Source organism: Podarcis erhardii (genome assembly GCF_964252035.2).
Source record: "Podarcis erhardii genome assembly, chromosome: 1".
Lineage (NCBI taxonomy): Eukaryota > Metazoa > Chordata > Lepidosauria > Squamata > Lacertidae > Podarcis > Podarcis erhardii.
This window is the reverse complement of record NC_138497.1, coordinates 136,192,745-136,217,868: the sequence shown is the minus strand read 5'-3', so window position 1 is coordinate 136,217,868 and position 25,124 is coordinate 136,192,745. Positions and strand designations below refer to the sequence as shown.

Genomic DNA, 25,124 nt, shown 5'->3' with positions numbered 1-25,124 from the left:
TAGGAAAACCATCCCAATTGCTTCTCCAACACTAAGACAAAAAACCCACAACAGCCTGAAACAGGACAAAGGCTGGCAGAAAATGACCAGGGAACTCATCCCCATCACTTTCTCCAACTACCACACACAAAGTTATGACAAAAGCCCTTTGGGGGATTGCAAGCCCTCCCCCCCTTGCAATGAATTGGTGGGTGGGGATAATATTTCCTTCTCTTCTCCAAAGTGACCAATAGCAGAGCCAACCAGCTGGGAGATGTGGATCCTGGAGGCAGAGGCCCCAGGGCTGAAAGGAGGGCTGACAGCAGAACAGGGTGGCTGACTTCGCTTGGGCTGCCCATCCACCACCTCTTTCATAGAATCATAGAATCATAGAGTTGGAAGAGACCACAAGGGCCATCGAGTTCAACCCCCTGCCAAGCAGGAAACACCATCAGAGCACTCCTGACATATGGTTGTCAAGCCTCTGCTTAAAGACCTCCAAAGAAGGAGACTCCACCACACTCCTTGGCAGCAAATTCCACTGTCAAACAGCTCTTACTGTCAGGAAGTTCTTCCTAATGTTTAGGTGGAATCTTCTTTCTTGTAGTTTGGAGCCATTGCTCCGTGTCCGCTTCTCTGGAGCAGCAGAAAACAACCTTTCTCCCTCCTCTATGTGACATCCTTTTATATATTTGAACAAGGCTATCATATCACCCCTTAACCTCCTCTTCTCCAGGCTAAACATGCCCAGCTCATAAGGCATCGTTTCCAGGCCTTTGACCATTTTGGTTGCCCTCCTCTGGACACGTTCCAGTTTGTCCGTGTCCTTCTTGAACTGTGGTGCCCAGAACTGGACACAGTACTCCAGGTGAGGTCTGACCAGAGCAGAATACAGTGGCACTATTACTTCCCTTGATCTAGATGCAATACTCCTATTGATGCAGCCCAGAATTGCATTGGCTTTTTTAGCTGCCGCGTCACACTGTTGGCTCATGTCAAGTTTGTGGTCAACCAAGACTCCTAGATCCTTTTCACATGTACTGCTCTCAAGCCAGGTGTCACCCATCTTGTATTTGTGCCTCTCATTTTTTTTGCCCAAGTGCAATACTTTACATTTCTCCCTATTAAAATTCATCTTGTTTGTTTTGGCCCAGTTCTCTAATCTGTCAAGGTCGTTTTGAAGTGTGATCCTGTCCTCTGGGGTGTTAGCCACCCCTCCCAGTTTGGTGTCATCTGCAAATTTGATCAGGATGCCCTTGAGTCCATCATCCAAGTCGTTGATAAAGATGTTGAATAAGATCGGGCCCAAGACAGAACCCTGTGGCACCCCACTAGTCACTCTTCTCCAGGATGAAGAGGAACCATTGATGAGCACCCTTTGGGTTCGGTCAGTCAGCCAGTTACAAATCCACTGAGTGGTAGCATAGTCAAGACCGCATTTTACCAGCTTCTTTACAAGAATATCATGGGGCACCTTGTCAAATGCCTTGCTGAAATCAAGGTAGGCTACATCCACTGCGTTCCCTTCATCTACCAGGCTTGTAATTCTGTCAAAAAACGAGATCAGGTTAGTCTGACATGACTTATTTTTCAGAAATCCATGCTGACTATTGGTGATCACAGCATTCCTTTCTAGGTGCTCACAGACTGTTTGCTTAATGATCTTTGCCACACTGTGGTTTGCAGCGTCACCTCTCTGTGGCCAAGTGAACTGCAGCGTGACGACATCTTACAGTTTTATATTAGTTAGATTCTTTACCCACCCTTTACCACAGAGGCCCAGGGCTGGTTACTGCAATGTAAAATGCAGCATTAAAAACAGATTAAAACAAATTGCAGTCACAACCAGTTGATACAAAATTGTGGGAGCGAAATGGACTGATTGAATTAAGAACCTTGATGAAAGACAGAGTAGTCAGAATATATCTCCAAATGATAGGAGGTGGGACAAGACCAGCTGCTTGCACTATTTGCCAAGTTTGTGTGCAGTCACCTATATGAAGGAGTACACATACACCCAAATAACTTTTCAGCTATTAATATCAAAATTTCTGTCATTCCTCAGCAGGCAGTTGTCTGTGCATTTAATTTGTCTCTTAAATCCTAGAGTAAGCAAAGCACATATGAATTCAGTGTATAATATGTATTTGCATCTTTATTTCAGTTTGTTGAGAGAACATTCAATTGATGGCACTGGCTGGGCTCCAACTAGAACATTAAAGGTAGTATTATCTTAAACAAAAATGTGATAATCTTTATCTTTATCAGGTGAAAACTTTAATAAATCAGAAACATTTGTGTCAATCTTCAGGGCAAATTTTAACAAATTGTTGTTATCTTGATTTGAATGGTGAATACATGCTCTCTAATAAGATTAATTTCTTGCCTCTTCCAATAACTAAATGGGACCTAAATGTGGTTTCATTGTTTATTTTTTTAACCCAAGCTGTATTTTTTGTGTTCTATGAAAGTTTTGGTTTCTCTGAGGCATATGCCCCTGTTCACCTATGAAGTGGATGGAGGTTGTCTCGTTAAGGCAAAAGGGAGTATTGGGAGAAGTGGGATAAAGCCTATTCCACCGTACGGTCATGCTGGAAATGGTTCGCTTTCCCCACCATAGGCTTTGCCTCATAGATACCTTGAAATTAAATGCTTAAGGGTCGGGTGTTTTGTTTTTTTACATTCTTTATGGAAAGCTCAACATTTACTGAACATTTTGTGCTAGAATTCAATATTTTTGCATTTTGCCTTTGGTAAAAAATAAGTAAGAATGCGTTGTTCAACTTCTTTGACTGAATCCACTTCTTTTTCTTTTCAGGATGTTGTTTGGGGATTAAATTCATTATTTACTGTAAGTAACAAGTGCACTGGCTGAGATCTTTTACAGTTAGCCTCATCACACTTACCCTTTGCAAAAGAAAATAGTGCTTACAGCTTCTAGAAGAGATACCATGTGAATTTGTTGCATCAAAGGTGTTGTAGGGCCTGAAATATCATCATCTTATTTATGATTGCATAAGCTTCAGTGAACTAGAGTCTCATTGCATGCACCTGATTAGGTAGACTATACTAAAGCTTATGCCCTAATGAAATTATTTCTCTTCAGCGTGTTATAAGACACTTTGTAGTCCTTATAAACATCAGGAGCCTACTTCCCCTAGCAAATCACATTGACAAGAAAGTATGTACTCTTCTCAGGCATTTTGGCACCTAAGGTGAACTACAAAATGGCGCCTTCCTGTTAAAGAAAAAGAGGAATAATGATCCACATCGGGATCTGCTGTCCCGGTGGATCCTGGTTGACCCCAACTCTTCTATAAATTTGGCGTTTTAAGTTTATGTTGTGGTTTTATTGGGCTCTCAGTTAACTTCTATGGATGTTACCTTATGTAAACTTCTGGGATGATAAGATATAAACAAATCTGAATCTATATACTGTTGCGTCTTTAAATTAACATTTCTGTGATCAAACGTTCATGCTATTTTTCTGGAAAGTAAGAGGAAGGATAAATTAAGGTCTTAATAGCTTTTTCCCTTTAAAGCATAGCTGTCAACTTTCCCCCCCTTTTTTTTAAGGGAAATCCTTTTTGGAATAAGGGAATTTCCCTTTTAAAAAGCTATGCTTTAAAGTTATGTAGTTACAGCATCAGATGGAATATATTTCTGCTCTGCTGTCCAACTTGCAATCTGAAGTAGAGATATATGGTTTATATTTATGTCTTTGACGCTGGGAAATCTAATGATTATAAGGTATTGACAATCTACGAAGAGGAAGAGGAAGTATCATTTTTATTCAATTTTATTAAAGGTTTTCAACATATAATAAAAACCAAACAAAGCTAATATTCAAAAAGAGCAAAATAATAAAAAGGAAAAGAAAAGGGGGGGGGGACACACTCTCACACAAAAACAAAATTTTATATTCTTTCAACCTTCTTTCTTAATTTTCAGTTCACAAACATGAATCCACATCGTCCCAGCTCCCACCTGGGACAGTTCCCATCTTTTTCAGCCTCACACCCTGAGAAAAACCACTCGATTCTGTCTCTCACACAGATCTCTTCTATCATTTTTCTCTATGTATCTTCGTATCATATTATCATCTCATCTCATACTTCTATAATTTAATATTAATCAAAACAAACTATAAAAACTTAAATAATAAGGGGGGAGAGGTACTTCCACCTTCTTTCTGCCAATTATGTATAATGCAGTTGTTTCCAACATTTGGCAGATACACTCCATCGTAACTCCGAGCTGTAGGTCGGATGCAGCTTTCTGCCATCTGCTAATGGTATTTCTTCAAATTTCCTCTGCAGGCCTCCAGCATCGCCAGTTCTGATACTCAATCAGTTCACTATAACGTTTCATTTTAGAATGTCCCAAACTAATATTTCTCCAGTTTCTTATGGGATACTTCTTTTTGTGGATTCCAAAACATCTCAATAAAATGAGAATTCACATTTATTTGCCTGATGCTTAATCAATAAATCATAACCTCGTGCTTTTCTATCCTGCTTTTCCAGTTTTTTAATCAATCTTCCTTCAGGAGATAGGCAACATTTTCATCTGACTTCTCTTTAAGGATGTTTCGATGTGAGCATTTTTTATTTTTGAATGATTTTCGGCTCATGAGTTTACGACAGGCACTTTCACCAATACAGTGGTACCTCGCAAGACGAATGCCTCGCAAGACGAAAAATGCGCAGGACAAAAGAGTTTTCCGTTTTTTGAGTCGTTCCGCAAGACGAATTTCCCTATGGGCTTGCTTTGCAAGACGAAACGTCTTGCGAGTTCTTGAGAGTTTGTTTCCTTTTTCTTAAAGCCGCTAAGCCGTTAATAGCCGCTAAGCCGCTAATAGCCGTGCTTCGCAAGACGAAAAAACCGCAAGATGAAGAGACTCGCAGAACGGATTAATTTCGTCTTGCGAGGCACCACTGTAATATTTTTGTATCTCTGTCTCCACACCACCATCTGCTGGGTTGAATTTATCCTCTCTTTCTGAGTCTTCATAATTCATTAAAAATGGGTCCTCTTGTTTTTCATCCAGACTCACATCACCTCCCATTTGTCTCATCTGCATTCCAATGTAAGGTTACCATATTTTTTTCAGTGAATCAAGGGACACTTGTCAACTTCAGTGGATTTTGTATGGGGACTGATTTGTAAATCCGGGGACTGTCCCCGGGAAACGGGGACGTCTGGTAACCTTATTCCAATGTCTCTAACCATACTCCAAAATTCCAATTTCAACTGCATTAACTGCTCTTTAAGCATTTATTACAAGAGGCCCAAAATCAGCCTTCATGATCACTGGATTTCTCTTCCAGAGCTGTGATGCAGCTGTAAATTCAGCCACCGTCTCTCATCCACTCAACACAAAGAAACTGCGAGTTATCAAGTACATAAATGATAGGTTGTAGACAGTTGAAAAGTCACAGTCTGATCTACATTTTTCAAAGTTATCAGATATTTAAAGCGTCTTGAAGACTTTTCCAGCCTGTTACGATATTTTATATTATTTTTGTAGTCCTTAGCAACCTTTATCACTGGGTGCTATTGACAAATAGAGAGTCCAGTTTACTTTTCTTTCCAATCCGTTAAAAGTAATTAATGCAATGGAGATGCAAACCCGACGTCCTCATTTCAGGGCGATTATACGGTGTATGAGCCGCTGTAACTCCTTATTCTAAGCGCCCCTTCCCTGGAAGTTTCACCTTCCTCCCCATAACAATGGGCGAGTGTCTCTTCAGAACTGAGGCTGGCTTCTCAGGTATTCTGACCACCTCTTATTAACAAATAATTTTCCCTGGTGGCAGACAAGCTAGCAGTGGATTCCCTTCAGCTTCCTGTGCTCCACCAGAGGTCTGAAACAGCATCATTTTTAAACCTCCCTTGTAAATAATTATGCACCCAGGACCATATTTTCTACATCAAAGTATTCTTTCTACTTCAAAGGCAGACTTTGTGAATTAACTGAATTGTGTGTGTCCTGCCCCAATTTAAGCACATTCTACAGTATAAACTCAGAAGAACCATGAGACATTGGAAATTGTAATGCCTGACAAGCTGTAGAATCTGCATACTCTGAACTCTTGGCAATTGCCTGTATATGTGCTTTATGAGGATTTATATTTCAAGAAGTATCCACATCCGCCCCCCCCCCCCCGCAAAAAATGTGTAAACAACAGATTGTTTCAGATCACAGGTTCTGAATACTGCTCAGACTGAATAGGCTAATGACCTCTTCCCTCAGGGCTGCTGGTCCAATTACCTTGGGATGCCTTAGGCAGCTTTTATGTAAAAATAAAAATATCAGTTGACCTGATCACATATAGCATGTGCAATTTAGGCCTGAGCTATGTTTTTAAAGCTAGTATAATTTATTTTTGTTTAAAAGACACCACATTTTGGGGATTTTTGTTTAGGGGATTTTAAAAAAAAAAACCATAATGAGTAACAGTGATAGCAAGAAAAGCAGAATATTGTAGGTGCAATATACCACTTTCAGCACCAACCACTGCAAAAATAATTGCCAGACAATCTTCTGTTTCCATAGTGATGATTTCTTTCTCCTCCTTCTCACAGTGACTTAATTACTGCATAAGATTGTCAACTCTCAGGCTGCTTTGATTTGAACAAGGTTAAATTTTAGCCTTCTTACAAAAGAGTAGTAGTGTTTGTTGCAGGGAGAATTTTGGAACTTTGGACCTTATTGTCTAGTAAAACTAGCTAAAATTAGTCATATCTGAGACTGCAATCCTACATACACTTTGAATTAAGCCTCATGGAAATAGTGGAAATCCCATTGAAACCACTTAAGTCCTATTGCTTTCATAAGATTTATAGTTCACTTGTATGCATATCTATTCTGAAGGAATTCATTCAGGTACAAATTTATATAACTGCAGCCTTATTTTAACTAATTTTAGCTAGATTGGAAGCGTTGCTTTCTCCTATAGGGTAACTTGATTATTGTTTTTATTGAGTGAAAAGTTAATGGAATTATGGACATATTTATTTTGTGGAGACGTAATATTAACATGGTTACTTGCTTGGAACTGAAGTATTGCTCACCCAGTTCTTGGATAACAGCATGTGTGCACATGCACATGAAACCTGCCGAATGGTGAACCTTTGTTGAAATGGAGGAGTGGGTTTGTTTGTGATAAGGCATAGCAACCTGATTCTTAAAGTCTTAAAGTAAAAAATTGCAGTAGGCTTCCCTAAGGGTTTTGGTTTGCCTTTAGGTTCCAGATTTATTTATCTAATTCTTATCCAACTGTTGCTCTGCGCTAAATTCAAGCTCTTTGGCTCAGTTAAGTGTCACAGATCACCATGAATGGGCTTTGGACTTACTGCACTCCTTCCTCCCCTTGTACGTTTCAATTCTTTTCCTCACTTCCTGGTTTATGTTAACCATAGTTGGCCAGAGTATATGAATTGGGCAAACAATGGTTGTTGCAAACCATAATTCAGCTGCAAAGCAGAGTTCAAAACTTGTTTGAAGCGGGTTTCCAGTGCTATTTTGGAGGCAATGTTAGTATGGTTAGTCCATTGTTTTTACAATTGTTGGAAATCTGATCAATAAATTCTGTTGTCCATTCCAACCTTGTAACATTAGAACAGCAACAGCAGTCACCCAAGCTATGATACCAATACTATAGAATATTGAAAGAGATTTAAAACTTTTTTACTGAGCTTTCAGAGGTTAAGAGATCTGCCTCTTCATTTTTCTCTGAGGCTACCAGCTTTGTGGGGTTTTAAATATATATTTCTGCTGTTGTGACCAGCTACTTTAAACCACTAGGGAAAGTGGTATGAAAGTGAAAGTATTTAAAATAAACAAAACAAAACAAATTCCTTCCAGTAGCACCTTAAAGACCAACTAAGTCAGTTCTTGGTATGAGCTTTCGTGTGCATGCACACTTCTTCAGAAGAAGAAGTGTATCTGAAGAAGTGTATCTGAAGAAGTGTGCATGCACATGAAAGCTCATACCAAGAACTGACTTAGTTGGTCTTTAAGGTGCTACTGGAAGGAATTTGTTTTGTTTTGACTATGGCAGACCAACACGGCTACCTATCTGTAACTAAAATAAACAAGTGAGGGAAAGAATTGAGAGTGTAAATGGAATGGAAAGAACCCAAGGCACAGTCTGTTAACTTGGTTGTGACATCTGAACCAGGTCTTTGCAAACACCTTAATAGTAAAACATTGGTATATAGCCTCTGAATGCTTAGATTTTCAATTTGTATAATGAATTTCCGTATATATAAGAATTTTCGTTAAATTCCATGGATGGGGTTCCAGAGATCTCATTGAGTCAGTCCAAGAGCTTGTATGAGACATCTGACTCTTTTTTATGACATCAGACCATTATACCACATCATAAACAGTTTGCCGTGTGGTAGAAAGGGTTAGTTTCAAAGTTCATTTGTGTGATAGTTATAGCCAACCATTTTCTTAAATGTCTGGTTTTTTCTCTTCAGGATCTCTTGAATTTTGATGATCCTTTGAATATTGAAGCTGCAGAGCATCATTTACGCGACAAGGTGAGTAGCAGTGTACTAAATATATTATCTTATGACAATACGGCTCAATTTTCTAATCTCTTGTGTAGCCTTTGACAGGGAATGATTTCTGTGCATCAATATTTAACAAGCATCATTAAAAAAAGTATTCAATGGATCTTGGATCCACCTTCTCCACTGCACAATAATATGGCATTGATGTTTGTGCAGGATGCTGGATCTTCTCTTTCTGCCTGCAAGCTCCTGTGCCCACCCCCACCCCCCAATAGTGCCAGAGTGTTCGGTGACCCTCCACAGTGACTGGGAGCAGGAGCAAGGTGCAATGGGTGGGAAGAATGGGGGGGGGAGGGAACACCCTACAAGCAGAAGTATATTCAACTTGTGCACTTGCATCTTTCTATCCAAACCACCATGATTATACTGTGAACTCTATAAAGTTTATTGTGTCATTCAGTAAGAACAGTAATGAGTTATAGCCAAAGAGCCATAGGTAGAATCTGATTGCACAAACAATTGTAGAACAATACTGTTGGCCTATGCTGCGGAAATCAATTCTTGGAAAATGGTGAAATATATTTTTTTGGAATTTTTTAATCATATTACTTTTTTAATCTTTTTCTTTAAAAAAAAATTGTAAATTAAATGTAGAAGTTAATGTAAGCCCATGATGTGGCACATCATACTAAGGCCCATGAAGTTCTGAGGAGATTGATATTTTTAGTTTTGAAATATCTCAATTCTGGGCTGAGCTTTTAAGGTTTTTGTGTAGGGCCAAAGTTGTCAATTTTTTGAAATTTCAAACCCTCATAACTTAAAAACGGGATGAGATAAAAATGTACATTTTTAGATTTAAACTTAGTTTTGATCATTCAACAAGTGTACAAAATATTAAGAAAATTGGGTTACATGAGGTAAAAAAAAATGGATCACTTGATATGGAATGACTCTGTAATGCTATCATCAGTACATTCTCTAGCAATTCTTGTGCTTTCCAGAACATTTTTGAGATTGAGTTTCAGTTTCTAGTACTAGACATAAAACTGCCTTTTCACAGTGAAATCCAGCCCAATGCATAAATGTGCACAAGTGTTCAGGGTTTGGGTATCCTTACCACGCTGCTGAGTTATTTTGTGGTGGTAATAGTGATTCAGCAGCTGGCATGCACTTTTGCCTTAAGACTAATTTATTGGAATGTCAAGTTTTATCATTAGGACCAGGACCTAGGAGACCAAAGTTGAAATCCCTCACCGAGTTACCTTGGACTATTCTGTGTGTCTCAGCCTAACCTACACCAAAAGGTTATTCTGAAGATGAAATGGAGAGGGAGAGAATCTCCTACAGCTTGTAGGAAAGATGGGGCATAAATACATTTTGAAAGTAAGGGCTACAGGTGTGGGTGTGGACAAGATACAACAAAAGGTTGCAGTGTAGAGTCCTTCATGCCGTCTTGCACCCCACCCACCTTTCTAAAATAGCAAATGGAAGTCATGGGTGAAAATATTGGAGAATGAATGTTTTGAAACTATCTAGAGATCTCTGCTGTTGCAGGGACTTAGGTGACAGATCAGGCAATTTAGTAAGATCTGTTGAGTTTCTAGTGTGTCCTTTATAACTGAGTTGCTTTTTTATTTATTTTATGAATTGTTTTTATTGCAGTGGTACCTTGGTTCTCAAACGTAATCCATTCCAGGAGTCCGTTTGACTCCCGAAAGTGTTCGAAAATCAAGGTGTAGCCTCCAATTGGCTGCAGGAGTTTCCTGCACTCAAGCGGAAGCCGCATTGGACGTTTGACTTCTGAAAAATGTTCGCAAACCAGAACACTTACTTCCAGGTTTGCAGCGTTCAGGAGCCAATTTGTTCGACAACTAAGCCATTCAAGAACCAAGGTACCACTGTATATTACTTTCCTGACACAATCAAAGCCATTTCCGTTAGCAGAAAGAATTATTCCATACCAACAATATAACCAGCATAATAGAAAACAACAGGTGCAAGCAAGACATGTCTTACATCTTTTCCAAAACAACAAACAAACACCTTTTCTCAACTGTTCAGGAAGAAAGGCCTACAAATTCAGTTCTGCTACTATAAAGGTTTGCTGTCTAGCCACCACCATGCAAACCTGAACAGTAAGGCTTACTGACTAGTGAGAGCAGACAGTCCTCTTGGCTAGGCTCAACACATTGAAATGTTTAGCCGCAAAAGAGTATTATTTGTTCAGGGTGCCTCATCAATTCTTAGACTAGCATTTACCCATGAATAAGCAATACATATCTCATGGCAGGAAAGCAAAAACACTTTTCAGAAGAAGGAGCTGCTATTTTGTGTATAATATGAATACCGCAGATAGCTGAACAGAGGGGAAGGGAAATTGGGGCTCAAGTGTAGCTGCTCTGCTCTCTTATTTGTTTGCTTTTGCCCTTCTTAATACTTTTTGTGATCATTGTGATGAATACCTTGAATCAAACTGAGATACCAAAAAAAAAAGGGTTAATGGACCTGTTTGCCACGCTGTATGGCATGTTGCTTTTGGCACTGAGGGGAATGTGGGGTCTCCTATTTTAAGACAACCTGGAAAACGCGGCTTGTGCCTACGTCTCTAGGAACACCCAGGGTATATCTTGTTGGATTTCAGCTTCAGTATTTTGTGTGTGATGCAAAGTGTACTACTGCTTGGCAATTAATATTTTTGGGGTGGGGAAGAAGGCAGAAGGTTCAGTTCATTACAAATCACAGTTAGTGCTAATGAACAAATTAGGTTGCTTTGCACACCTGACAGTCGAGCACAAAGGGACCATCTGTCCAGTAGCTGTATGAATGTCCCTGTTTTTGATTCACTCACTTAGAACTTGTCACCTTTTCAGGAAGTTATGCACAAGCAGAAGCAGAAGCATCTTCATGAGGGTTTCTGCTGTATTTAAATCACTGTTTTTCTACTAGAAATTCAGATGCAGAACTTAAGAATTGCCAGTTGTTGATGAAAAGCAAAAAAGACTTTTCTGTAATTCACTTTCCACATCTCTAAGGCTTTTCAGTAACTTCACAGTACAGTGTAATCACATCACACACACATTTTACTTGAGTGAATTGAATTACACATACTCGACTCCACTGGTGGCAACGGCTTTCCTGGCACAGTTGCAGCACAGGAGAGGGAGATATTAAGGCAGGAGAGTACGAAGACGCCCGTCTCTCTCAGCTGCAAGACGAGCAGGGAAGCAGAGCCAGCTGGAGAAGAAGAAACCCTAGTTCCATCAGCTACAAAACAAGTGGGGGAGCAACAGAGCCAGGCAGAGGAAGAAGAAACCCAGCCTTCATCACCTGCGGAAGGGAGGAGAGAGGCAAACAGAGAGAGATACAGGCAGAAGAAAAAGGAATGGAACTTTCTTTTACAAGAAAGACTTTTCTGGCCAACTGTATGCCCCACCTTCCTATAGCTCTCTATGGAGTAAGGACGCTCTGTTCACTTTCTGGTCTGTTTCTCTGGCTTTCTAGACTTCTTCTACAACTGGAAGTATGCTGGGATGATAATGCAGACGTATGCTTTGTAGTGGATAGAAGGAGGAACGGTCTTCTGTTCTGTGGAGGAGAAGCAGCAATAATTCCCTCCTCCACACGCTAAAATCTACCCCACCACTTAGAACTCAGCACAACATTCTTCCCTTGTAGCTCACCAGAACACAAGCTAAAAAACAAATTTGTGGGAGGGTATCTAGTGAAGACAAGCATCCACTGTGGACACAGAGCCGCCAGGAATTGAGAAAAGGAGTTGCTGAAAAGAATCCTTGATCTCTGTGGTGGCACAACCTTAAAAGTGCAATTTCAGCAACTAATATTACCAAAGTTTTGGATATCAGTTAGTGAAGTGCACTTAGAATTGGCAAGTGAAGCAATCATTCACCCGTTGCCATTTGCTAGCACCTGTCTTTGTGAGCAGGCTTCTCAACAATGGTGATCCTCAAAACAAAAACAAAACCCCAATTTGGTTGTACAAGGTGAGCTGTGAGGTAGCTTTTCATGTATCGCCCCCCCCCCGGGAATTAAATCTGAAATAACATTTGCTCAGATGTCTCGTTGAAATGGTGAAAATCACTGGTTTTCATTTCATACTAATGCCGAAGTAGCACTATGTATGTTGCTTTGTGAATTACCATTTCAATAGAAGTGAAGTGTCTTATTAGTGCTATTAAGTTATAAATCAAAAATGAATATGTGAAACTGGGTCCCATAATACAAGTTGGGAGTCAGGTAGATCTTGGGCCTGGACCCGTTGAAGACCACTGGAACATACTATTTGCACACCAGCTCATTCTGAGTGGTATGAGATTCCAGGGGTTCCATGCACTTAACCAACAGAAGCAAGCCAGCTGTTAGTTACATGAAGCAAGTGGAATTAACTCTTGATTAGGAGGAAACAGGATCTGCACAGGAGTGCCAGGCCTAATGAGTAGAGCAACTCATCTTCAGTAGCAGAAAGTGAAGGTCCCCACCTTCCCACAGCGATTTGAGTCCCCTCCTCTCCAGGGCTTTTCCCAAGCAATCTCTGACGGTGCCTGCAGTTTTTGCTCCTCCTGCTTCTGGGAGACCAGGGAGAGGGGAACATGTTGTAGCGGGAGGGGCAGACAACCACACCTCTTCACCAGCTGGACTCCTCTGCCTCTTGGCCTCCTTCCTCTCCTGCTTCAGCTTCAGCTTCGGGCTCCGATTCTGGACTTCTCTCTGCCACAAACTCTCCCTGCTCACTAAACCCTCTTAACTCTTCAGCTTCCAACACCTCCCAGCCGTCGTCTTCTCCCACCACCAATACCTGGGCTCTGAGCCTTCTTCCCTTTGGGGTTCCCCAGCTGGTTCTTCCTACCATTTGTATGCATCAAACCAGTCTGTGACACCCAGGGTTCGTGTTTCATTCAGAATGGGACACAGTGGAGCCTGTGGTGTCTTAATGATATATGGTTTACTTACACATATATACAACCTGAGCCTACAGCATCAACATCCCAAGATGACCTTTCTTCCCCCATAGCCGCAACCTTTGATTCAAACAGAAATCAAACATCACTCTCTCTCGTTTCCTAATCTTCAGCTTTTCTGCTAGCTTCTAGCTCACACCACTCACCTCTCAACTCTGGCCTTTTGTCCTAACTACCCATGAGTCAAAGGAGGGGGCCCTACCCAGTTGCCATCTCGCACAGACCACTTTCCTTTGTCCCATTCCTTAATGGCCCATCACCCAGGCCAACACCTCACCAGGAAGCTCACCTGGCAATTAAAAGAATTAGAAAGGGGCCTGGGCATTCAGTCTTCGCTCCCACCCCCCAATCCCTCCTAAATCTACTTTCCATGAAATACGGAAACACAAGCTTCAGATGTATAAAGTTTCATATCTCTCTGCACAATCTAATGTAGTGAGTCATACCATTCTATTTCTTTACATGTATTGGCAGGCTGAAATGTGTATATTTCCAAGTGCAGATGCTTTCTTTCAGCAAAAATGTTACCAATATTTCTGCAGACAAATCTTTCTCTATTCCTCCCCCGCCCCCCACCCTCACTGGTGTAGGAGGATTTCCGATCTAAAGTGGAAGATTACATTAAGCGCTATGCAAGATGATGAAGGGAGAAGGCAGGACCATGGATTGTGTATGCAATGTTGATTGGTAACTTGATAAAACATCAAAAACCTGGAATGTGCTTGTTCTGTATCCATGTTGTTCTGAAGAAGATAACAAGCTTCAAAATAGTTCATGTCAAATGGTGAGTTCACCGTCAATACAAGAAGAAAATTGTGTATGTTGGTTGGAGAAAAGGTTGTTTTCTTAACTCTTGACAATGTTTTCTTTTCTGAAATTGTACTGTATATCTGGAATTGAGATATGCTTGAAACTTAGAAGAAATCACTATTAAGATTATTTTCACTCAAAAAATTATTCTTGTCTAGTAAAAATTAATGGTATGTTTACTGGAACACTTAAAAATTGGCAATAAAATTGGTCTTTATAGAACTTTTAAGACGCATAAATATTTGCCTTTGCTGGAACTGAAAAAAAAGTCCTGCACTTGGGCAAAGGTAATTGCATAAAGCCAGTTTATACCTACTGTTGAAGTTCTTATATTTAATTTAACTTTTTAAAATTGCTGCTTTCTCTTCCTTTTTTTTGCCTACAGTGTTTTTAGTTTGCATTTATTGTGCAAAGCACTTACTGAACCCAAGGCTGATTCTATGGCCTACATATAAATGCAGTGTATTATTTTTAAAACCCAATATTTTACATGGAGGTGCAATGAAAGGGAAGTGTTTTTTTAAACTATCTTTTTAAATTTTAGATTTTGCTGTGGAAAGTTGATATTTCAGACTATTATATAATAAAGTGACATGAAGTTTCAAGTAATAACTTGGGAGAACTACCCAAAAAGCTCTAGCACCTAATCCATGAGAGCAACTTACTTCATGCTGCAATTTCATTATCACACTCTTGCAAACCAACTCTTCTGGGATAAAGGCATAGTTTATGAAGAGTGCTTTCAAAGCCTACTTAGCTAGCTAGCTCTATATCAAAGAATGTATATATCAGATTGCAGCATGCCTGTTGGGTGGGAGGGTGCATGTACCTCAGGAACTAGTTCAAAGCAAATGCCACACACAATGTGTGTTTATTATTTTAGCCTACTTCTTCCTGACATGTTGATCACAGCTGATACTGTAACTGGCCTGGGAATCAATTGAGAGAGCCATAGTCATCAAATTTTATTTAGGTTTCAAATATAAAAGTGAAATGTATTTTGGGTTACTGTGATAAATTACCGCTAAAGCCAGAAATGAATAAATGTTTGTGTAGTTTCATGCATATGTTGTGCAAAACATTTCCTGCCTCAACAGTTACCTGTGCCATATGAAAGAATCCATTTAAATTCATCAGGTGCTTGTGATTTGCCATTATTGTAAAAACTGTAAACTTTGATAATGAAAGCCCTGAAATTGCACCATGATTTTCATAGATTTTATCAGTGTAAGACATTTGGCTGTGCAATTGTTACGATCTAGCCAAAGTTATATGCTTTTAGGTCCCATCGATTTGAATGGGAAATATTTAAACATAAGTTTAACTTTCCTTTTGCCATCAATGATACTTTAAAAGTACTTAACCTTTGGCGGGATTGTACCTAGTGTGTCTTAAAGATCTGTTGCAAAACATATAGTTCCTTAAACTTGCAATGCTGCTACTCAGAACTTGGGTAAATGACCTTTTCTAGTCACTGATGTTGGTGTGCAGAGTTGGGCCTCTGAGAAATTACTCAAAAATATTCCTCTGAATCTATAAAGCAATGTGTAATTTTATGGAAAAGTATGAAAGAGATTATTCCTAATCAGGGCAGTTTTCATGAGAAGCATTTTCCCCTTTCTTAAAAAGAAAATACTGAAACAGCAGGAAAGATAAGAGCCACTGCACATTCATCTTTGTAATCAGTAACATGAATATAGCCTGGAGGACTGTTTCCCCTGTTAAACATGTATAATGTGGAAATACATTTCTTTAGGTATGATTAAAGTTATCCATAGTTTTACCATCTGCTGATTTGTCCAGTAAGTGACCATCCAATCATGTATCTGGGAGGAACTTTTCACCTTAAGAAAATATCCTAAAATGGGTGCTCAGTAATTCATGCTCTTTGATATTGTATTGGTGTGAGATACTAGTTTTGTAAAACAAAAAACCCTGGCCACACTCTGGACCTTGTTTTCTCAACTGGGCAGCAAGAGGGTGACCTGAAAGTAGGGGGATATTGACATCAGTCCCTTGTCATGGTCAGATCACTTCCTGTTGAGATTCAGGTTTTCAGCACCTTTCCCCCTCCACAGAGGTGGGGAACCTAGGAGGATGGGCCACCCCAAGAGGCTGGTGAATCCAATGGGTTTCTAGGTGGCTCTGGAGTGTTTTCCATCTGATATGATGCACTCCTGTCGAAGCCCTAGCTGACCTCTGGAATATCCAAATGATGTGGGCTGTTGACACGGTCACTCCAGAGCGCCCTCTTCCACTTCATGGAGTTCTTTTGGCTCCCTGGTATATCCCAGAGCTTAGGCCAAGGAAACAAGATGGGAGACTGCTGGAACGCAAGTCTAAGAAAACTCCAATGCAATTGAAAACTGGTGAGGGCTCCTCATCAAGCCTACCTAGTGGCAGCAAAGAAGGCTTACTTTGCTGCCTCATTGTGCCATCCAGCAGAGCTTTTCTGGGTAGTGTGGGGCCTGTTACAGTCTGGCATAAAGGAAGTGACAGAACTGACAGTAGTTCGCTGTGACTTCTTTGCAAAGCATTTTGAGGATAAAATCACTTGCATCAGCCAGGACCTTGTTACCGGAAAAATCTGAGGGCTCCCTTGGACAAAAAGTAAAGACACCAACCAGAGTAAATTGGAGCAAATCAGCAGCCTGTAGGCTTGGCCTTTATTGACTGTTGCAACAGGGTGCTCCCCTCACTTGCAGGTGAGAGGAAAGACACAGAAAAATGGTGTGCAAGACCTTATAAAAACTTTTGAAATTCCCATCCTCTAGATCAAGCCCACCCCCAGAAACATCATGCATACATTACAGAAAGGAGGGGTTGAGGGAGGAGTTGTGGTGGTAACCTGAGTGTCCTGTCACCTGGCTGGTTCCCTTCTCCCTCTCCCCATGAGTCATTTTCTGAAGACAAAAGGTAGTCGCAGTTTCCTGCCCCCTGAGGGAAGATCTGATCATTGTCCTTTGTTTCAGTCCATGCTGAATCCACTCCCACATGCAAGTTCTTTGTGATCTTGATTGTCTTCTGTCTAGGACCATCAGGGTTGGCATAGCAACTGGGCAGGGCTCCTGTGGATGTGCTGGGCTGGCCTGTATCAAACCTTCCCCATTTTGTAGTCCTTCCTTCATGGAGTAAAATAAAAGTGGAACATTGCAAATCCGATATATGGTTGATTTTCTATGAATTTATAACAGAAGTGTAGCGTATGTAGTGTGAGTGTGTGTGAAAGTTTGTACAAACTGAATGATGGGGGGGGGGTGTTTCCTGCTACAACCTTGACTCAGGTGTTTCAGCAGATGAATCTTGAGAGGTGTTCAACACACTGTCTAGTCGTGTTATCTTAGATGAGTTTAAGTTAGTAAGGACTGAGGATGTGGACAGGGTCCTTGGGTAAGCCAGCATGACCACGTGCTCTGGACCCTTGCCCCTCTTGGCTGGTGGCAGCTGGCTGGGCCAGGAAGGTGATTATTTGATGGCCCCTGCCTTTTCGGAAAATCTTAAGTAATTACCAGCCAGTTGGTAATCTCCCCTTGGGCAAGGTTCTTGAGTGGGTGGTTGTGGACCAGATCCAGGTGCTCTTGGAGGAAACTGATTTTCTAGATCCATTTTAATTGAGTTTTGTGCTCAGTTTTGGCACAGGAACTGCTTTGGTTGCCCTGTAAAATGACCTCTGCCATCAACCATGGTATTCTTCTGGAGCTGCTATCCAAGTTCTGGGTGGGTGGCACTGTTCTGTGGTGGTTCCAGTCATACTTGGATGGTTGTCTCCAGTCCAGAGGGTGTTACTTGGGGAGTACTCTTCGACTTCGTGGAGCCTTCAGTGTGTGATTCCTCAGGGTTCAGTTTTATCCCTCATGCTGCTTAACATTTACATGAAACCTCTGAGTGGGGTCTTGGGATATGTTGTCAGCAATAGGGCTTTGCCCCATATTGGATATTGAAATAACACTGTGATAAGTGTTTCAACAAGGCAATATACCATTGAACAAAAGGTGGAAACTTGACAGCTTCCCAGGGGGCAGCTCAGCTGAACTGATTCTTTACAGATACTTTGCACATAATTTGCAGGCATCTCCTACTATGTTTGCTCTCTCCCTCTAACCAATAAGAAAAGATCCAGCAGCAAAGTAAACAAGGCAAAGTAAATAAATAACTAGACAAAGAACTGGAAAGCATTTCCTTCTTCTCTCACACTCGCCCCCACCAGTGGAAAAAAGATGGGGAAGAGTTTTTGTTTTTATTTTCTGGTGGTGTTTTCTGGTGGTCCCCCTAGCTTTCCTCCATATCAAGGGATTGGTGTGATGAGGGCTTTTTGCGTGTCTACTCACAAGCAAGCCCTGCTGAATTCAACGAGGCTTACTCCCAGGAAAGTAGAAATAAGCTTAGTTGAACTCAGTGGGGCTTAAGCATGCACAGATTCCACTTAGACCTCTGAGTGGGGAAGCAGATACAACTTTACTAGTAAAGGCCCTCCACCACAGATAGGTCGTGATATATTGAGGTATTGCGATACTTAGCTGGTGATATATCGTGTTGTGGAAAACCAGACATCGCCCAGCCTTAGTCAGCAATATGCTGATGGAACAGCTCTACTCCTTTACATGGACAGATGTGGCAGTGGAAGTGCTGGACCGTTGTCTTGCCTTGGTAGTGGACTGGATGAGATCAGGTATGTAGCTTGGAGGCATGTCTGGATCCCCTGCTATTGCCTGGGGCTTAGGTGACCTCAATGACCTGCAGCTTCAGGAGGTGGCCTGTCTGTGCCACAATCTGAACAGGAGAGCCTGACTTCTGTAGTCTGTGCTCTGGTAACCTCTAGCTTAGATTTCTGCAACATGTTAAACATGGGGCTGCCTTTGAAGATGGTTCAGAAACCACACAATTATTATGTTTTCTGAGGAAAAAGCTGAGTGGTGGTGAAGCTCAGAATTCAAGAGGGGAGAGATGGGGATCTTTTATTATGGCAGACAGGTCTAGTTTTTTTATCATAGTCAATTATTTTCTCACAGCAATTTGCAGGAAAAATTAACAACTTTCCCATGTGGATCTATGCCCTCCTGAATGCAAGAAATTGAGAGATCTCCGTTGTATCTCCAAAAATCCATGGGGCGGGGGGGGGGGGACGGGGACAAAGGCCGATCCCACACTGACAAAATGACCATTGGGATAACAAGAAAGGTCCTTCTGGGTGGGGGCTGCTCCCAAACTTTGAAACACCTTTTCTAGAGAAGTTAGACTGGCTCCCTCCTTGTTGCCTTTCAGTCAGCAAGTGAAGACTTTCTTGTTCCAATAGGCTTTTGGGAACCAACTGCTTTTAATGAAAGGGCTGGTCCCATGCTGCTTTTATTGCAATTATCGGTATGTTTTAAATAGATTTATACATACATACATATGGTGTGTGTGTGATTGTTTTTTAATTATTATTTTTCCATGTTTTTAACTGTTCTTAGTTTTTCTGTAAGCTGCCTGGAATCCCTGTCAGGAAAAAAGGCAGGCTCAAATAAATAAATAAATAAATAAATAAATAAATAAATAAATGGGGACGGGCGGCCTATTCTATTTCTCCTCCACCCCTTTCCCTATTCAAGTCAATGAGAAAAGAGGCTTTATCCCCAAAAACCTGTTGAATGCTGGCCCTTGTGGCAGATTAACACTAGTTCTTATTCCAAAATTTGTCATGCTTCTGTCCCTTAGAAGAGGCGACTACATGCCTACCAATTTCATTCAATTCTGTGAAAATGTGGATGGAGCTACAGCCATTTTTAGATTCCCCATTACAGTCATACCTTGGAAGTGAAACAGAATCTGTTCCAGAGGTCCATTCAACTTCCAAAGCTTCTGATTGGCTGCAGGAAGTGCTTGACCTTCGGCTTCTGAAAATCGTTCGAAAAACAGAACACTCACTTCCAGGTTTTGATCGTTTGGGAGCCAAGGCATTTGAGATCCAAGGGATGACTGTATAGAAAATGGGAATAAGCTTTGTTTTTAATGGATCTAATCTGGTCCCAAATAACAAGCCAAACTGGAAAGACACAGAACAGCTCTGAAGAAATTCGGCTGCTCTCTAAAGTACAGATAAAAGCCTACTGTTGTGGCCAGTGCACCCCACTACTAACCAGTATTTCTATCTTTACAAAATTTGGAATGGCTTTGTAGATATGCTCTCTGTAACATTTTGTCTTGCCCTGAGCAGAGAAGAACATAGCATGCATGTATGTATGTAAATGAAATGACATAGTTGTGGACTACAAAGACTGGAAACATAAGTGCAAGGGAAATAACTGTGTAAACAGATGACCATCACCTTAGTAGTTATTAAGGAATGAAGATGAGTGGGATCTGATTTCAAAGAAGAGGAAATTACAAGGAAGATGGTCCTGAAGTGCTTTATAAAAGGTAAGATGCACTTAAAAGCCTGAGCCAAAGGGAGATTCAATCAGCCAACACAGAAAAAGAGCAATAGTGTCCCAGAACAGAATTTCATATCCTGTAGAGTAGATACACAATCAAGTACAATTTTTTAAAAGTTTTATCACTTTGATTTATTTGACTAGTAAGTTGAATTTGCAGCCTGATTCTATGCATATTTGCTCAGGTATAAATATCCACTGCATTCAGTGGACTTTCTGTCAAGCACATTGGTACAAAATTAAAGCCTTACTTTGTTTTAAAAAAACTATTGCAGTGCTTGTGAATCCTTGTAAGGTGTAATGGGCAGGTAGCATAAAATATCAGTGATTATAATCATGTCAATCTGTATAATTTGAAACCAATAAAATTAACTTCTTGTGATTATGGTTACGATTGGAACTTTAAAAAAATGAAAACTGACAGTTGTGTACAAAACCACCACACTTCTTAGTCACCAGTTGTGCAACGCAGTGACAATTTTCAGAGATCTTGCATTTATTCTATAGGGGGAGATTCTGAACTGGTGAGAATCGGGGGGGGGATTGCAAAATATAGGGAGCAAGAATTTTGAAATAATCATATTTCAATGCTGCTTTTCATTCGGTCATAAAGCTGCTTATGAACAATACATAACTAACATACTAGAACATTGCAATTAAAACATAAATCACTTAAAAGAATTAGAATATAGATTTGTAGAGTTGGGAGGGACCCCAAGAGTCATCTACTCCAACCTCAGAATAACAATTAACAAATCATCAGTAAAACAACCACCTTCTATAAAATATTATTAACAAAATTCACAAGTTCCAGTAATGAACTGAATTTTTAAACTTCTTATTTTTCCCCAATATTTTCTCACTTGGTTTTAGCTTTTTAATATATTTTTCATAGTTTTCATAGTTTTAACATTTGAAAATATAGCTCTTACCCCTTTTGCTGACAAACAGCCATCCTCTTCCATTTCTGCCATATCTTTTTCTTTCTTTTTGACATGTATCAAAATAAAAACATATCAAAATAATTTTGCTGGTCAATGGGCTTGAATCCATACTCTCAGACTCAATGGGTAATATTTACTATGTCATAATTAGAATTGTAATCAGTGGACTTAAGTACCCATTAGGAAAAGAAAACAAAAGAGTAAGACTCTTAATTATTTGTTTTTTGTTGTTGTTTTTTTAAAAAGATCCAGTTGACAGAGCAAAATCAGTTGAAAGACAGAAAATACATTTGAGGAGTAAAATAATTCATTCAAGCTCAACATACTTCACAAGCTCAGTTCAGTGGGATCAAAGTGACATGAAAACCCCTGACAATCTGTTAATCATTCATCCTGATGTACTCACACAAAAGCTTATGTGGTGGTTCTCAAACTTTTTTCTCTGAGCCACATTTTCAGAATAAACATTTCCTTGTGCCACATCAATTTTTTTTACTGGTAAGAAATACATTGGAAAACAAAAAGTGACAACAACTAGCAATGCTTGGTTTATAGAAGAACACAACTACTTTATAATATGACCACTGGACATCCAGAAAGTATAAAGCAAGGCAGTGACAGAAGAACATGGATCATTCCCAAAATATATTGATTGCCCTTGAATCTCCCCACCACACTTGCCATCCTTCCCTGCCAAACCCTTTGAGAACAACTGGACTAGGCTATGCCCAGTCTTTACGGAGCATTTCTTCTGCTAAATTTCCAAGAACAATGAGCATTCATCTTGATTTGCTTGGGCAGGGCTTATTGATTTTCCCATTAGCCATCCTGCACTTTTCAGCGCATTTACCCTCACTTTCTGAACTGCAAAAAATCTTAGGATTTTTAAAAAGTAGATTTGTTGCACTAGGGCGACTGAGCTGGCACACTCCCAGTATGTCTGTGAATCCCTCCCACACACAAAATGACAGTCTGGAGGAGAGCACCCTGTCAAGACCACCATCACAGAGCAACAGTGCCAGGTCCACAGCAGCATGAAATTGGCAGCAAATACAGGATAGCAGAAGGCAGAATACAAGAGCAGGGTGGAATTAGCAGCAGCGGAGCCAGGTGAAGTTGCGCTAGGTGCAAACTATTAACAGCTAGAAATCAATTTAAAGAGAAAAGGTTAACCAAAAACGTCATGTTAAGTTCAGTAAGCATTATCTTGTGCCTAGAGAGTAGTATTGGAATTCAAATAGCTCCGTGTTAACAACCCTTTTTTTGATGCACTTCATAGAAACAGAATTGAAGATTTGGAAGTGATCTCCAAGGGCCATCTAGTCCAACCCTGGGCAGTACAGGCACCACAGTAAAATAATAAGAGCAGGTTGTTTCTCTGCTCACATGGGCTCTTTTCCCTCCTCTTCCGTTATCTGATTCTGAGCCCCCACTCCTATTTTCACCTCTCTCTTACCCACCCCATGCTTGCTCTGCAACAGTGCTGGGTGGTGCGCCCCTCCACCTGAAGCGAAGGCGAGTTGCTCTTTGGGTGTGCATGTGGAAAGCAGCCATATCCTGAAGAGCAAAACAGAGGACAGCTCATGTGCAGACACCCACCCATGAAACAGCACGGTCTGTTATTTCACGGTACATAAACCTTAGCCACGTGGCTGGAGGTCTTTATAAGTAGCCAAACTATTCATCACTAGCCTACTTGCACTCCTTGACGTCTCCCCATTAAAAATGCTTCCTGCCAGTTGGGGTATCAAGCCCCGATCCGCCAGAACCCGAAAGATCAGCAACATGCAGGTACCAATAACAGCAGCACAATAATTGAAAGAGATGATGAAGGGGAGAAAGGAGGGGGGTTAAAATGTTTTTTAAAAAAACTTTGAAAAAGAACAACACCCTTCTGCCCAGGGTTGCCTTTTTTCAAAAAAAAAAAACAAAGCAAAGCCACTTTTCTTCTTTTTGCAAACAGTAAAGGTAAAGGGACCCCTGACCACTAGGTCCAGTCGCGGACGAGACTGGGGTTGCGGCGCTCATCTCGCTCTATAGGCCAAGGGAGCCGGCATACAGCTTCCACGTCATGTGGCCAGCATGACTAAGCCACTTCTGGTGAACCAGCCCAGCCCATGGAAACGTCGTTTACCTTCCCACCAGAGCAATACCTATTTATCTACTTGCACTTTGACGTGCTTTCAAACTGCTAGGTTGGCAGGAGCAGGGACCGAGCAACTGGAGCTCACCCTGTCGCTGGGATTCGAACCACCGACCTTCTGATCGGCAAGTCCTAGGCTCTGTGGTTTAGACCCCAACGCCACCCGCGCAAGGCCCACATACATTACCTGTGTTCTTAAACTCTCTCTGAACATGTTTATGGGCACTGTAGCTCTTTTGGGGTGGTAGAACATCTGTACATGCTCAGAGGTCCTCTCTCGGCCAGACTGCTAAGTGTACTAGCAGCCTGATCCTCTCTTGCAAACTGTAGGACCTGTCAAATCCCCGCAGAAGCAACAGGGTGTAGAAGCCAGGCGGGGTCCTTGGCACCTTGGGAAGAGGAGTGAAAGGTGAAGAGCAGGCAGACTCTGCAGAACTTCACTGTGGGGGGGGGGTTTCATTAAGGGGGGAAGAGGGAGACTTGTTCTAAACAGGCGGGGGAAGGATTTCCCACCACTCATCCTGAAGCGCTGCTTCCAAAACAGCTGCAGAATCTTTTCCTGCCCCAGATGCAACTCACAGGGAGACCTCCTGCCTTTCCTCTACCTTAAAATCATGCAATGGCCAAAAGGAGTGAAATGAAACCAGAAAGGGGGGGGGGGCTTTCCCCGACCTGGCAGGAGAGCCATTCATCAGCTGATTTGCCCCATCCCAGCAGGCACCATGGGGGCACACCATAGAGAGAGGAAAGGGTGAAGAGGGATCCTTGCATGCACACTTCCTGGCTCTGCTTGCAAAGCAAGTCTGTACAGAGCAGGTGCGTCCATAGATATGGGAAAAAGGAAAGAGTGATACACACACACACACATACACACATACACACACACACACACACACACACACACACACACACACACACACACTTCCTGGTTCTGTTTGCAAAACTTCAGACATTTTGCTGATTTTTAAAAAATTCCCCCAGATGGTGACTTCACCCTTTGAATCTCATACATGTCTGGGGAAAACCGGACATATGGCAACCCTGGATAGCACTCAACAGGCTGGCCGTTGGCAACATACTCAGGCCATCTATCAATAGCACGAGGAGTGGGGGAAGGAAACCTCCATACTGAAATGAAGTTTAGGGAAGGGTTACCTTCCAATGGAAGCATTGCTGAACTTTATCCTTTCAACCTTTACCACGTCTTAAGAGTTATTAGAATGCAAAGAGTTCATTGCCAACTCCACACAATCACGGTTCCAATCTTGATCTTTTAACATACCCCTGTGCTTTAATGTCAGGGGAAGGGAACCTCAAAGGCCCACAGCTGACAGCA

At 41.2% G+C, this 25,124-nt stretch overlaps 1 protein-coding gene and 1 long non-coding RNA gene across 3 annotated transcripts in view; one reads left to right on the top strand and one right to left on the bottom strand.

Moving 5' to 3' along the window:
* UBE2F (ubiquitin conjugating enzyme E2 F (putative)) overlaps window positions 1-16,074 on the top strand; it is a 32,185-nt gene extending 16,111 nt beyond the window's left edge. For both annotated transcript variants that reach the window (XM_081850042.1, XM_081850041.1), the window contains 4 exons: window positions 2,144-2,201; window positions 2,798-2,830; window positions 8,470-8,532; window positions 14,072-16,074. In XM_081850042.1, the coding sequence (XP_081706168.1) occupies window positions 2,144-2,201; window positions 2,798-2,830; window positions 8,470-8,532; window positions 14,072-14,122 (205 nt within the window). In that variant the 3' untranslated portion in view covers window positions 14,123-16,074. The remainder of the gene's footprint in view (window positions 1-2,143; window positions 2,202-2,797; window positions 2,831-8,469; window positions 8,533-14,071) is intronic.
* LOC309335700 lies at window positions 14,848-17,755 on the bottom strand. The gene is made up of 2 exons (XR_014153639.1): window positions 17,566-17,755; window positions 14,848-16,861 (listed from the first exon to the last, which is right to left on the bottom strand). It is a non-coding gene; the product is annotated as an uncharacterized lncRNA (long non-coding RNA).
* Window positions 17,756-25,124: the final 7,369 nt, after the last annotated feature.